The 14,888-nt window shown below is 44.7% G+C and overlaps 1 protein-coding gene across 1 annotated transcript in view; it reads left to right on the top strand.

Moving 5' to 3' along the window:
• Window positions 1-10,084: 10,084 nt before the first annotated feature.
• LOC147733564 (aminopeptidase N-like) overlaps window positions 10,085-14,888 on the top strand; it is a 262,708-nt gene continuing 257,904 nt past the window's right edge. The window contains exon 1 of the mRNA XM_086958150.1: window positions 10,085-10,769. Coding sequence (XP_086814276.1) covers window positions 10,162-10,769 — 608 coding nt within the window. The 5' untranslated portion in view covers window positions 10,085-10,161. The remainder of the gene's footprint in view (window positions 10,770-14,888) is intronic.

The following is a 14,888-nucleotide window of genomic DNA, read 5'->3' as shown; positions in this document are numbered from 1 at the left end:
GGGGATGGAGAAGTTTTAGGGATAAAGCTGGAAGGGAGCGGGTCGGGAGTGTATATTAAGGGTTAGGGTTGGGGTATTTGGACCTCAGGGTAGGGGGCAGGTAGGGGGTTTGTAGCTTAGGGCAGGTAGAGGGGGTCGTGACCTTAGCCAGGCATACCCCTTTACCATTCATGACTTTACCTCAAAATTGCGTGATAAATGCATGCATGGTAAAGGAATACGTGGTTAAGACACATTCATGGTATGGGCTGCGAGGTAGAGGCATGCGTAGTTTAGCCATGCATGCCTCAATCACGCATCCCAGCTGGGGCTAAATGGATATTGAATGTGGGGTAACATATGGGGGCCAGTCTGTGAATCTTGCTTGGCCTATATAAAGAGGAACGTTTTGACTTATTCTTTCTTGCCCACAGATATGAAACATTGCTAATACGTGGATACATGGTGGCATTTTGGCTGATTTCAGCGGAATTTGTATCACTCCTAATAAACCTTCTAAAGATCCAGGTAGTTAGTCAAATAGGAAGACAGAGTATGTGACAGAAGCCCATTTCAAGGAATCTTCTCTATCTTATTGTTTTAATTCCTTGTGTTTTCGTGAAGTAAAAACCAGAGGCAGAATTATCAGTGAGATTTTTATTTGACCCCTAATTACGAGGATCTATTTTAGAGACTTTATCGCCTGATGGTTTCTTGTAGGTTTGTATTTACCTTTTATTGAAGTGGTGGCATGAAATTGTTATGCACTAAATATCCTGGTGGAAACAAGGACCATCCAAGGAATAATCTATGGGAAGGTCAATTTATACTTTATGGAGAACATATGCAAGGCAATAGGATGATCACAAGTGGTGGTTGTTCAATTTCCTTTAGTTTGAACATCACATTGGTTGTAGTGACACTACTATACCTCTCTACTTCCTTGAGAACATATGGAAGAGATTAGGTTGATTGGTAGGTGGTGGGATTTCAATTTACTTTAGTTTGTATAACAGATTGGTTATCGTGATACTACGTGTGGTGAAGGTGCTTTTTGTTCTTGAGTTGTTGTTTAGCACCACAGTGATATGCTTGGTTTTAGAAAGATACACAAAGTGAGGAGACATTTTTTTGCCTTGTATTGATGTATATAGTTCCATTTGGGATTATGGAGATTCATCATTATCATATTAGATCGAATCTAATGTCACACTGCCACCTACTGGATATTATAAGTCCTTCTGTGCCTTGATGAAGGTGAGCAGCTACTATTGGTTCACAGAAACGAGTGCCAACATAGATTCGATATAAATGATGGAAGAGAGGCTACAACAGATGTATATTACATTTTTTGATAACCAATTTTTATTGATTTTTGGTTGCAAAGAAGAAAACAGCACCGTTCAGAAATACATTGTAAAAGGCAAGACCAAGGCACAAACATATCACATTGGCATAAAAGGGTAGATGTACATATGGCTGATATTGGCATACCCACTCCCAATCTAGATAGCATACCAGTCCAAATTAATGTTCTATCACTCCGACCCACATTTGACGAAATTTCAACAACCCATGGCCACATAAAGAGGCCTGTCCTGCTGTGCACACTAGTACACTCCTCTGCGCCAGCACTCCAATGTAGGTGCGGTAGTGTTCAGCCAGTGAGCTGCAATGTCCCATTTGGTTACTGCTAGTGCTGCATTAAGGAAGAGCTTCTCAGCCCTGTTGCTATCCAGCCCCTCGGTGATGCCCAGGAGAACATGTGTAGGGTCAAGATTTACCTCCCCGCCCAGGACCTCCGTGAGCTCCTCCGTTACGGATTCCCAATAACAATGTATCACAGGGCAAAGCCATACCACATGATAAAAGTCTGCCAGTGAGTGAGGACAGCGGGAGCAGAGGGCATCAGGTCGAAGCCCCGCACGGTGAAGACGAAGCGGTGTAAGATAGGCAGCATGTAGGAAGTATATTTGGACTAGTCGAAGCCTTGTTGAGACCGCAATTATTTTAGGAGCCGTCAGGGCGTCTCTCCAGTCGGCGTCTTCCAAGGTCCCAAGCCAACCCTCCCACTTGTCCCGAAGTTGAGAGAGGGAGATGGGGGTGTTGTTTGTGAGGGAACGGTAAACACGGAAGATCCCTCCCCTTCTCAGATCGCCGGTCATGACCTGAGCTTCAGGTGGACTCGGGCAAAGAGGTGCTGTCCGATATATAGGAACGGAGGGCATGGCGTAGTTGGAAATATCGGGAAAATTGAGAGGAGTGGAGAGAGTGTCGGGCCTGCAAAACCTGAAAGGAGTGAAGATGGAAGATGTATATTAAATTAATGATATTATTGGATAAAAAAGATATGAAAATGTAGGAACATAATGGACCATGAAGAGATATGGAACAGGAAGTCCTATGCTCAACAGCAATTCATATTGACATTTGACTTTTGCACAATAAAATATATACTTTTGACCAGTGTTGAGGCATAGAAACATGACTTTGTTGAACACCGTCAGAGGTACTTCAAGGACTCAGGTGAATGTTTATTTTAAGCCATGACTGAAAAACCCTTTCACCGGCTGCAGTCTCTGCAATCCACCCTGCGCAGAAACTGTACGCGGTGGCCTACAATTAGGCCTACTCAACTGCAGGTCGCTTGTTAAACTCGCCCACGAAATAACCCTCCTGATCTTAAACCACGCCATGGACATTCTGTTTCTCACTGAAACATGGCTCACTCCCAACAACGGCCCTGACATTGTCAACGCACTCCCTCCGGGCTACCAAATTTGCTCACTGAATAGACCGTGTGGCAGGGGAGGCGGTGTAGCCATAATATTCAAAGATTCCCTCACCTGCAGAATCTTGGATGGCAACATCAAAGACTGCGAAAGCTGCCACTTCACCATTCAAATCTCACCAGTAACATCTTTGTCGGGGCTGCTTGTATACCGCCCCCCCGGCCAACTGACCGAGTTCCCCAGCAAGCTTATTGACCATGTCACTCTCGAATCTACGACTTCCTCTTACTACCTCTTATTAGGGGATCTCAATCTTCACTTTCTGGACCCAGTCGACACTCACGCAGCCGAACTTCTTCTGGACATCTCCTCCATTGGTCTCGGCTTAAAGAACCCACAGGCCACTCACGACAAAGGACAGTTACTTGATCCTATCTTTACAAACATTCAAGATCTTAATACCCGCGCGCACCTCCCCCTCCCCTGCACTGACCACTTCCTGGTCCCCTTCGAATGGCACATCAATACTCCCCCACCCCAACTGCCCAAAATCAGAACCCTTATCAGACGCTGGCATAAACTGGTCCCTGAAGAATGGGCAGCCAAACTTAGGGAAGACACCCCCCTCCCCAATCAAAACCCCATTACTGCCGACACTGAATTTAATACATGGCTCACCCAATCACTGGATTGCCTCCTACCGAGATCCAGCACCCTTAAACGTACCAAGAGAGTTAACCCCTCCCCCTGGTACACCCCTGAATTGAATCTCCTATGGAAGGAATGCAAGAGAAATGAACGCACATGGAGGAAAGACAAGACAGCAGACAAGAAAGAAATGTTTCGGGCTTCCATAAAAACTTACAAACGTGCGCTCCATAAAACCAAGAGTTCATTCTACGAAGATAGAATTAAAAAGTCGTCCTGCTCTGCTCAGGAAACCTTCTCCATTCTCACAGAACATCTTCACGCCCCAGATCCCCCTGCGAAACCCCTGGACCTCAAAGCCGCGGAAAGTAAATGTATTAAACTGGCCACTTTTTTCGATAAGAAAATCCCAAAAATTCTCGCATCCCTACCCCCCTTCGACGTTGGTCGCACAGACAGGGACCCTCCCAACTCTCCCCATAGCCACAGTCATTCCCCCGATGCCCCCACACCCCTACTCGATACCTTCGGCCCAGTATCCACGGAAGAGGTAGCCGCGACGCTGGCCACAATTAAAAGTGGTTCCCCCAGCGACCCGGCTCCGCTACGCTTCCTGAAAAAAGTGTCCACCACTATTATCCCCCCTCTCACGTCCCTCATCAATGCCTCCCTTACACAGGGAGTAGTCCCTCCCAGCTGGAAAGCGGCGGTGGTAAAAGGTCTTTTGAAAAAACCTTCACTAGACCCTCAGGACCTAGCCAACTACAGGCCAATCTCCCTTCTCCCAGGAAACAGTAAAATCACGGAGAAGCTAGTGAATAAAAAACTATCACTATTCCTAGAAAGCAACAACCTACTTAGGAACTCCCAGACAGGCTTCCGCCCAGGCAGGGGCACTGACACTGCCCTCCTGGCGGCAGTGGAGAAGGCCAGAAGCATTCTGGATACAGGAGGATCAGTGGCAGTGATCCTCCTGGACCTCAGTGCGGCCTTCGACACTGTCAATCACCAGGTTTTAATCCAGCGCCTGAGAGACATTGGAGTAAGGGGCTCGGCCTTGAAGTGGCTCATGTCTTTTCTAGATGGCCGCTCCTTCCAAGTCTGGGAGAATGACAGCCACTCCCCCGCGATCCCCCTCCGATGTGGAGTACCGCAGGGCTCATCTCTTAGCCCGACGTTATTCAACGTTTACATGTCTCCGCTGGAGGAATTGGTCACCCCGTTCAGCGTGACGATCATCAATTACGCCGACGACACCCAGCTGGTGGTGACCCTCTCATACCCTCACCAAGAACCCTCCGATCTACACAGCTGTCTCACTGAAATCCACAGCTGGATGAACACCTCAGCGCTGAAACTGAATGGGTCCAAGACCGAAATCCTGCTGCTTGGACATAAAGGGCCCTCCTTGCCGCCTAACATCTGGCCCGACTGCCTTGGTGACCCCCCTGCCCCTAAGGAGGAGGTTAAGAGCCTGGGCGTATGGCTCGAAAAGGACCTGAGCTTTAGAACTCAGGCCAAAAAGACAGCAGGAATATGTTTCGGACTTCTCAGGGCATGCAGGAAGGTCTTCCCCCTGCTTCCCGCCACCTCCCGGAAACTACTGATCCAGGGCCTCATCTTGGCGAGGCTAGATTACAGCAACGCAATCTACCTGGGTGCCCCTGAAGCTACATTCAATACCCTGCAGAGAATCCAAAACGCCGCGGCCCGACTACTCACTCACATCCCGGCCAGATCTTCGGCAAAGCCAGCTTTGAAGCTTCTTCACTGGCTCCCAGTCAGAGAGAGGGTTGCTTTCAAGGCCCTCTGTCTGGCTCATAAACTTCTCCATAATAAAGGCCCACCCATTCTCAATAATTTTATCATTCCCTACAAAGCTACAAGAGCTCTTCGATCAAGCCACGAGAACCTTATTACTGTTCCCAGAGTAAAAAAAGCTCGGTCTGGAGGTCGCCGCTTTTCGGTACACACTGCTAAACATTGGAACAGTCGCCCCCGGAGACTAAGAACCAAACCAAATATCCTCCAGTTTAGGAAGGCACTGAAAACTCTTCTCTTCCCCTGATTCTTCGTCCCTCCTGCTGCTGTTCCCTCCTGAATTCAGGTTCAAGCGCTGGGATGCTCAAGGGTTACTACGCGCTCTACAAAAACCTTAAATAAATAAATAAATAGAGTATGTGTTAGTATTATGATCTTATGATAAGAAATTATGAAATGAGAAATAATGAATGAAAATTGATTTTATTTGTATTATTTATGATGTGATGTATGCCAAATGAACTTTACATTGATAACTTTGTAGAAAAATTCAAAAATATGAATGTATAGTGGAATGTTGGTGATTCGTTAAGAAATTTCTTGTCGGACTGTGAATTACTTGTAAGGGGGTGCTATAATGTTAGTTCTCACCTTAGCAATAGAACCCAGCAACCAGCTATGCCATTTATAGAATGCTGCACCTTGGTAGTACATACATTCAATGTTTGCAGTAACTAAGTGCCTGAATAAGGCCGAGACATCAGTTTTAAAAATTAGCTGCTTGAATACTGTTATTTTTTACCTCTCGTTTAATTTTCATTAAGCGCAAAATGTATCATTTATGGTGTGACATTTTTAATGATTCACGTCCCGTGTAAACTCTGTTACTTAAAATGAGTTGTCATGCATATTTCAATAAATTTAAGTTTCATGTATATGTGCTTTATACTGGGAAAATGTTTTTTGTGTAATTGCCACTGGAGAATAAATCACTTTTCACAACGTCTCATTCTAACTGATGGCAAATCCTGGAGTTTGTGGCCATTTTGGAGTTATACCTTTGTGTGGAAATTACCAAAACCCATGCTGTTTGCCTGCAAGAATGTTACCACAATAGATGCAATTGGAGCGGCATATCACACTCAGAGGTGCACAAATTGGAATGATGCAGAAATATCACACAGAAATCTCACTCCAGGTCATTATGGCCATGAATCCAGGCCTACGCTTTTCATTTATAAATCCGTTGATTTCAGGTGTGTTAGTCCTATTAATTACATTTGGGCAAATAAGACTACAGCTCCTAGAATGCAATAGGCTGTCATACAAAAGACCAGAACTGGAACATGTGTCCTCAATTACCTGGAGGGAGGAGGCCACTCTAAGTGCATCACTAAATACAGCATTTTATGGTATTGCAAGCTATGTGTGCCTTATTTGTTATGGTGCCCGTTGGACTTGGCCCTTCCCACAAGGTCATCCCAAGACATTTTACCTTCACGTCGCTTATCATTGCTGAATTCTTTTTAATTGGCCTTAGGACTCTGCGCACTTTACCACGGCTAACCAGTGCTAAAGTACCTGTGCTCTCTTCTCGCCTCTAAACATGGTAGAAATGACTTGCTCCCAATTGGCACAGTTAATTTAATTGTACGTCCCTAGTAAAGTAGCACTACATGTGCCCACAGCCTGTAAATTAAATGCTATAAGTGCTCTTAGTGTGCCTGCAGCACTGATTGTGCCGCCCCCTTAAGAAGCCTTTAACATGTCTCAGGTTTAACATTGTATCCTGTGCATGCAGAATAAACTGCCATTACAACCTGGCAAAAGAAACCTTACTCTAAACCCAAACTTTATTTTTTAAAACATAAAATCTACCCCTAGGAAAGGCCCTGGACAGCGCAGAGGGGAGGGTGCAATGCATTAAAAAAAATGTAACATATACTTTTAAGTTTTACATGTCCTGGTAGTGTATAGCTCTTACATTTATTTTTCCTACTGCAAGGCCTACCTCTCCCATAGGAGAAGGTCAGAGTTGCCTTATTACATTTAATAAGCTGTCATTTCCAAATGGGAGCAGGTAACTAGTTCATGTCTGGTGTCTTTGGAATTCTAATGAAAAATCCTAAATTAATGTGAAGTTGGATTTTAAATTACAATTTTGAAAATTCTACTTTTAGAGAGTTGGCATTTTCCTGCCTTAGCCGTTTAGTGCCCTCAGCCTGTCTCTGGTCACATGACTGGGTGTAGCTGGCAGTTGGGCTTTGTACATTCCTCCTAGATAGTTACACACAATAGAGAACTTAGGTGTGCCTATATGGCCAATCACTGGCAGTATGAGAAGCAGAAGCTGGGCCCAGCCCGACTTACACTTGAATAGACTGTGTCGTGCCCACGCAAAGGTCTGCATACCTCCTGTGGTTAGTCTGGAGCTACAGCAGGAAAGGCAGGATGTCTAGGGATTTCAACTGGAAATTCTGAAAGCTTCTCCCACCACCAGGTATAAATATCGGGCCCCAGACACCCACTCTTCAGTAAACTTCTGGACCTGTGGTCTCTTCCAGGAAGAAGAACTGCCATGTTGCAAAAACAACTGTGTGACGTCCGGTCTGGCGTACTGCTGTCTTTCTGTGCTGACCTGCTATCACCTTGCCTGGGTGAGAAGGACTGGGCCTGCATGTCTGAGCCAAGGATCCCAGAGTGCCTCCAAGTGCTAGTTGGCTGGCCTCCTGATCAGATGCCTCGGAGACATAACAGAATTACAATAACCATGAACCCAGCACCTAGAATTTGCCATCTATGAGTCCTGCCCTCCCAAGTGGTGCCATCTCAGCCCTGGACCTTGGAAAATGTGCCTAAAGGTGCTCTGCCAAGCCTAGCTGAGGTCCCCAACTGAACCGACACGAAGCTAGGCGAAGCCCCGCAAAGCCTCACAGCATAGCTTCCAGCTTCCAGCTTCATTTAAGCCAATGCAAAGCAACGCAAAGCCCTAAAAATCCTTGCCACATAGCTGCCAGTCTCATCAGAACCAACACAAAGCGGCCCGAAGTCCTGCAAAGCCTTGTTGCACATCTGCCAGCTTCATTGGAACTGATGAAAAGCCTAGCCAAGCTACGCCACACAGCTCACCTGGCTGACATGAAGTGATGCCAAGCCCCCTAAATCCTCGCCGCACAGCTACATCAGATCCGAAGCCGGATGGTGCGAAGTCTTCCAAAGCAACGCTGTGCAGCCTGTGTGCTAGGGTTTAAGGTGCTGTGTTCAGCAGACGTAATTGGGTCCCTCTAGCCAGCCCTTGCTCCATCACTGTCGGCCTGAATTTGTGCATTCTTCCCAGTCTGGTAAGACCAGATAACCACAGTTAGCACTATGGGCTTTTTGGCACTATAGTAAAGGAAATCTTTAAACCTGCATATCAAATGATTGGATTTATGTTGTTTGGGCATTGTTTTATTTATTAGGAATGACTCTATTTGTCTATACTGGAGTGGGATCCTTTTGTTGGTTTTCACTGTGCTACTGTTTGAAGTGTTCCACAAATACTTTACTCATTGCCTCTGAGTTATGCCTGACTGCTCTGTCCCAAGCTACCAAAGGGTTGAGCACAAGTTAATTTAGGGTTGCTTGTGCTTCACTCTGACAAGGGTTGTCGTTACTGCTTGACCACAGCTCACACCCCAGTCAACCAGTAACCCAATTTCTCACAGCACCGGACTAGGAATGGGCTCCAATGTGTCTCGAACTTCGTAAACGTTCCCTAAAGACACAACATTATTTGCATACGTATGCAATATAAGGACAGCTGACTGAAACCTTTTGACTGTGTTTGAACTGCTATACATGGAATAAAACACCTCCTTTTGTGTATTGAGAAAATATTCAAGCCTCCAAGTTGTTCTGAGGACATAACAGTAATGATTCTGAAAGCTCGGTTTCTTTGTAAGGTCACATAGCTTCAAAGGTGACCTGCATTATCATGTTAAGGTATGTCAGAAGTTATTTTATTTTTTACATTACACGGTCACACTTTTATTGCTATTAAAAATCCTTGGTCTCCTACTCATACATCTGAAAAAGATAGCCTGCCTGCAGTTACATAGAATAAATAGGAATATCTGTAGTGCAAAATTAAATACGTCAATACTCAGCTAATAATGTGAGACAAAAACACATCCTAATAAATTAATGTAAATCGCTTTTAAAAAACATGACTGAATCCAAAAAAGGCGATTCACACTTGCTTAATGAACACGCGAATGCAATAAATAAAACATAATGCTATAAAAGTTTCCTCAGCCAAGGACTTTCTTTTTCAGGGAAAAATAGAAGAACTGAGGACTGATTATTTCTTTTGCGTAAATTGCAGTTGTAATTATGCCCCAGGAACTATCTTATAAACTTTCTAGCCTCCATTATGACGTGACTAATCAACTGCAATAATTTACAGTAGATTAGCTGCGTTATTGTTTTATTACAGCTGACTAGTGCTGCCAAACTGTAATACCAAAACCAGCGACAGGGTTTATACATGTCTTGCAGATTTATTTCCATGTATCTGAAGATTGTTACACTCACTGCTTAGCATTGTTACGTCTCTGGCTTTTAAAATATATCAAGATTCATAAATGGATTACACTTCATGATTACATAATCAGAAGTAAATTATTATTTCAAAAGAGCTTCCATGTATAGGGTAAAATATATTGTGAACTTTCAAGGAACAAGGAAGAAACACAGACCCCCTGAGCAGAAGCAAAAACAGGAGGGCAGAAGTGCATTCAGGGGTTTCTTCGGAAAACCACTCGTTCAATGTGTGACGCTTACAGCAGGTTAGCGTGAATAGTTCACCACCTTTACACTCGGAAAGTAATTTCAACACTTTGGCAACCTCTGCACTTGCATATCACTAAGTTAATATGTTGCCAAATACCTTTGCACTAATGCAACTTTCGACTGTTAGTCTGAAAGTCACTGAAGACATTCAGACAGCAGTAAGACTTTCTTATTCAAGGATTGCTTCTCCTCATCTGTGGACCTGAAAATGGCAAAGGGCATCTATATCAATCGTGCGCTGCTGGTGGTGGGCATCTTGTTTACAGTAGCATCCGTGGCTACAGTCATTGCCCTGTCGGTGGTGTACGCCGAGGAAAAAGCCAACAGTAACTCCAGTCCTCCTTCAAGCAGCCCAACCGTGTCCACCACCGCCACAGCCTCTTCGACCCCCACACCGCAGCCAAGCAACCCTTGGAACAAATACAGGCTTCCAAACACCCTCATACCGCACCACTATGACCTGGAGCTGCAGCCCTATCTGGAGAAGGACTCTAGAGGCCTTTACATCTTTAAGGGCAAAAGCACCGCATACTTCACAGCTGCAGCAGCAACCAACCTGATCCTGATCCACAGCAACAAACTGAACTACACCCGCCAGGGGGAATTTCACATCTCGCTACGGACGGATGATGGGTCAGATCCACCGCCCATTCAGAGGACCGGCCTCGAAATTCCAACCCAGTACTTGGTGGTGGAGCTCAGCAGGAACCTGGAGCAGGGGAAGAGCTATTCAATGTACACTGAGTTCACGGGAGAGCTGGCGGATGACCTGGCCGGGTTCTACAGGAGCGAATATGTGGAGGATAATGAGACCAGGTAAGGAGCGGCTTCTACTGTAATTATTGGAAAGTAATCAAAGTATTGTCTTTCAGCGAGGAAATCAATCATGAGTGGCCGTATCACAGATAATCTGCTCCAGTATTCAATATTGTACAAATATATATATATATATATATATATATATATATATATATATATATATATATATATATATATATATATATATATATATATATATATATATATATATATATATATATATATATAATTATCAGATGAACTTTATACGATTCACAGAATCATCTAAGCTTTGTTAAGATACTAAAAACATTGGTAGATTAAACACATAGAGTGCATTGATCCTCCTAATATTCCCAGTTATCAGCAGTAAAATTATGTATCAGTGTGTTACATTTACACAGTTGGAAATCTTCAATTGGTTTTGTCCCTGAAGGTGTATTCCCTATGTACAATTTTTAGCGTTACGTTCTATAAAGTGGCAAGTGCAAATTTGTTCAACCTTACTAAAAACACTTATAGTGCATTTGTCATCTGTTGAAATGATAGATGGTAGCCGAGTAGTAAACCAGAGTAGAGGATTATTAGGCAAGTTACAGGATGGTAGTTACAAGTGGATAAGATAGTAATGATAAGATAAAGGTTAGTTCATGGCTAATTCGTAGCACCACCAGGAGCTGCATCTTTGCTGCTCAGCTCACTCTCTCTAAGCCCACTGCCCTTCTTCATTATGCATCTTTTCTTCACCTCAGATATTCATTTGGATGCATTGTTTTAAACAAGCCTTCTGCATATCGGTGCTACTCTCATATAGGCTTGTTTCTATTTTTAGTCCTTTAATTTCTCAAGGGAAGAGGATGTGTTGTACTTACATTTCCTGCTGCTCAGCCAGTATGCCTAGGTTTGTGTATGGAATGTTGGAATGCCTGATGACTGTGTGGAATTTTGGTGTGCCTGGTAGACTGGAGGAATGACAGTTAGAGAGAGTGGGCTGAGCAGCAAAGATGCAGCTCCGGGTGGTGCTAGGAATTAGTCATGAACTAACCTTGATCTTATCATTACCAGCTTATCTACTTGTAACTACCATCCTGTAACTTGCCTAATAAACCTCTACTTTGGTTTACCACTCGGCTACCATCCATCATTTCAACATCATCTTACTATTTATGATACATATTGGCACAATTTTATGGCATGCACTGCATTTACCAATTAAAAGACTTTGGTTAAATTTGTGGTAGAAATTTTGGTCCCCATGTACAATTTTTAACAGTATGTTCCACAAAGTGCCAAGTCCAAAGTTGCGTGTGCTACTTATTAAAAATTAGCTATTAAAATGTTTGACAATATAGTAATAGATTAACTGTATCACTATTTCCATAATTATGATTACCAATTAACTGGCCTTTACTAAATTATTCAGAGAAATATTCATACTGAAGATAGTAGTTATGGCAGAAGTGAGAATGTTATCAAATCCAGTTGAACAAATGATTTATTTCATATCAAATCACAAAAGGCTGTAGTTTCTTTGTATTATTTCTAAAGAGATGTTTAGCTTTGATGTTCTGCTGAAGCAGTTTATTAATTTCCCCGAGACAAATATTAAAGGTTTGAGCACCATTAGACACAAGTGTAAGTAAAACTAAATCAGGGTGTTCTTCATTCAGCTTCAGGGGGCAAAATAATGTTAAGCTTCATGCACTAAGTACACAGATCTATGGGAAATGTTTAGGGCCTAATTATGATGGAGGTCGGACCACAACAGATGAGCCGTTGGTTGCGGTCTGACCGCCATCTGCTGCTGCAGTTCGACCGGTGCATTAGAATGCCTGTGGTCGGAGGCAGCAGTCGGAGGGACTGACCAACGCTTTCCGATAGGCTCAAGTAGTCATTGGGTTTGTTGGAAACTCCTCATTATCCCTTTATGACAGCAGCTCCATCGTCAGGATTATGATGTTGGTTTCCAACAGCCATTCCATGTCAGCCTTTCAGACATGAAAAGGTTGTTAGAAAGCGACAAAGGGGGCCTTTAGCAGGGACGCCTTCCCCCGGCCCTTTGCAACATTCCAGCACCGTAGTCTACATCAATTTTACAATGAGAGGTGGCATTGCAGACGTTTTCTACCCAACACACAAGCTCCCATTGGAAAATAAATGTTTCCGACCACACTATGTGCGGACGCATCCCAATTGGGATGTTGGAACTGCCGACCCATGGTCAGGCGGTTGCTTTGTCGCAACCGTGTAGGGCAGACGCAAGTCTGCCCAACATCATAATGAGGCCCTAAAGTCACAATGTTTTTTTTTCTAGTTAATGGAACATAAGATGTTCTATTACCTGCGACTCACAACGTTAGAACCTTCTCACACAAGAGTCAGGGATGTCATTCAACTAGGTTAGAGAATGTAACATTATATCAAAAACATGAGCTAACCTCTTGAGCATGTTATTGACAGTCATGTAACGGGATGGTTCATAAGCTTAGATATTGTCTAAAGACACTAGTGTTGAATGGACAGTTACCCTCTGTTGGTACTGGCCCTTCTTGTAGGATTATCCCCAAAGGTAGAGCATGTACTTGTGCAGGTGACATGCTCTGGTAGTGAATTACAGCCATTTTCGTTTTTCACTGCTGCAAGGCTATCTTGCTCCATAGGCTATCATGGGGAATGCTGGCTACAGTGGCTACCAGCATATCTTCCCATAGGAGCAAGATAGGACATACACGTCTGGTATTCCTGAACTCAGAATTCAATAACACATCTTTTAGGAAAGGTGGTTTTTAAATCCTGTGTTTGAGAACAACACTTTTAGAAAGTATCTGTTCTCTTGTCTGACCTCTCTGTGTGCCTTGGCTGGTTTGTGAATTGACTGTCTGGTTTGTGAGTGACAGGGCTGGGGGATTCCAGAAGACAGAATGAGTCTGCCCAGTGGTGAATAGAGAGATTTGCATCTAGATGGGAGGGAGGAGTTGCACCTGGGACCTGAATAGGCCTGTGCCCGCCCTCCACAATGCTGGCTCCACCTCCTGCTGGGCGGCTGACGACCCTGCCCCTCTCTATGAAAGGAAAGAAGAAGCCAGGAAAACAAAGTGCTCAAGGAACACCCAGAACTGGTTCAGACCGGGTTCAGTTCCTTCCTGCACAAAGGGAACAAAGACTTTTAGGGGTATAAGTTCAGGACCCCTGACTACAGAAAATTAGATCATCCTGGAATCATGAAGGAATCTCTGCCAAGGAGAAAGCTGAAACTGAAGAAGGAAGATTGTCCTGCTGTTGCTCTGCTGGATTGCCCTGCTGTTGCTTTGCTGCCAAGGAGAGGGGAAGGACTTTGCTTTGTGCTGTGTCCCATTGCTTGAAGGAATCTCCAAGGGCCTGAGAAGAGCTGGCTCCCTGTTTTGAAGTCCCAGGAACAAAAGGATGTCACCCCCGCTTCCCCTGAGCTCTACTAAGAGAGTTCTGTCCTTCCTGGAGTGCATGGCCCATGTCTGGTGCCTCTGGAAGTTGTAACTGTGCTGGGAAGCTGGAAACCAAGATTTAAAGACTTTGCTACAGAAAAGTTATTGCATCGCTCGCTGCGGAGCACATCCCCGACAGTGCGAGGAAATTCCCGCCGCTACGAAGGCCGGGATCGTCGCAGTGCCTGTTGTTGCTGCCAGAGCCTTCGCATCCTTTGTTTGCGGGACGCACCAGACCGGTGCGGGAAGACTGTCATCACTGCGAGTGTCGTCGCAGAGCCTGTCATCGGTGGGTAAGATTGCCGCACCGCTTGCTTGCGGACCGCATCACGTCGCTGCGAACATCATCACAGAGCCATCGCATCGAGGAGCTGCGAGAGAGAGATCGCCGCTGGATTAAGCATCGTCGCCCCGGAGATAGTCGCAGCACTTATGAGATCGTCGCATCATGCCTTTGCGAGAACAAACTTCCTTCGGAACCTAGGCACCGGAATCCATACAAGTGGCCTTCCTCCCCATACAGACCGGATTCATCGCAACACGTCCGCTGCCGCAGTGGGGTTGTCGCATCACCTCCCCAAGGTCTCAGGTGCAACGCATCGCTTGTTTTCCACCGCACCAGCTTCTGCTTTTGGAACTTTGTCGCATCTAAAGGTACTGTTGGCTAAACGTGACG

Source organism: Lissotriton vulgaris, chromosome 2_1 (genome assembly GCF_964263255.1).
Source record: "Lissotriton vulgaris chromosome 2_1, aLisVul1.2, whole genome shotgun sequence".
Lineage (NCBI taxonomy): Eukaryota > Metazoa > Chordata > Amphibia > Caudata > Salamandridae > Lissotriton > Lissotriton vulgaris.
Note: the sequence above shows the minus strand (reverse complement) of the source record. Positions and strands in the feature narration are given on the sequence as shown.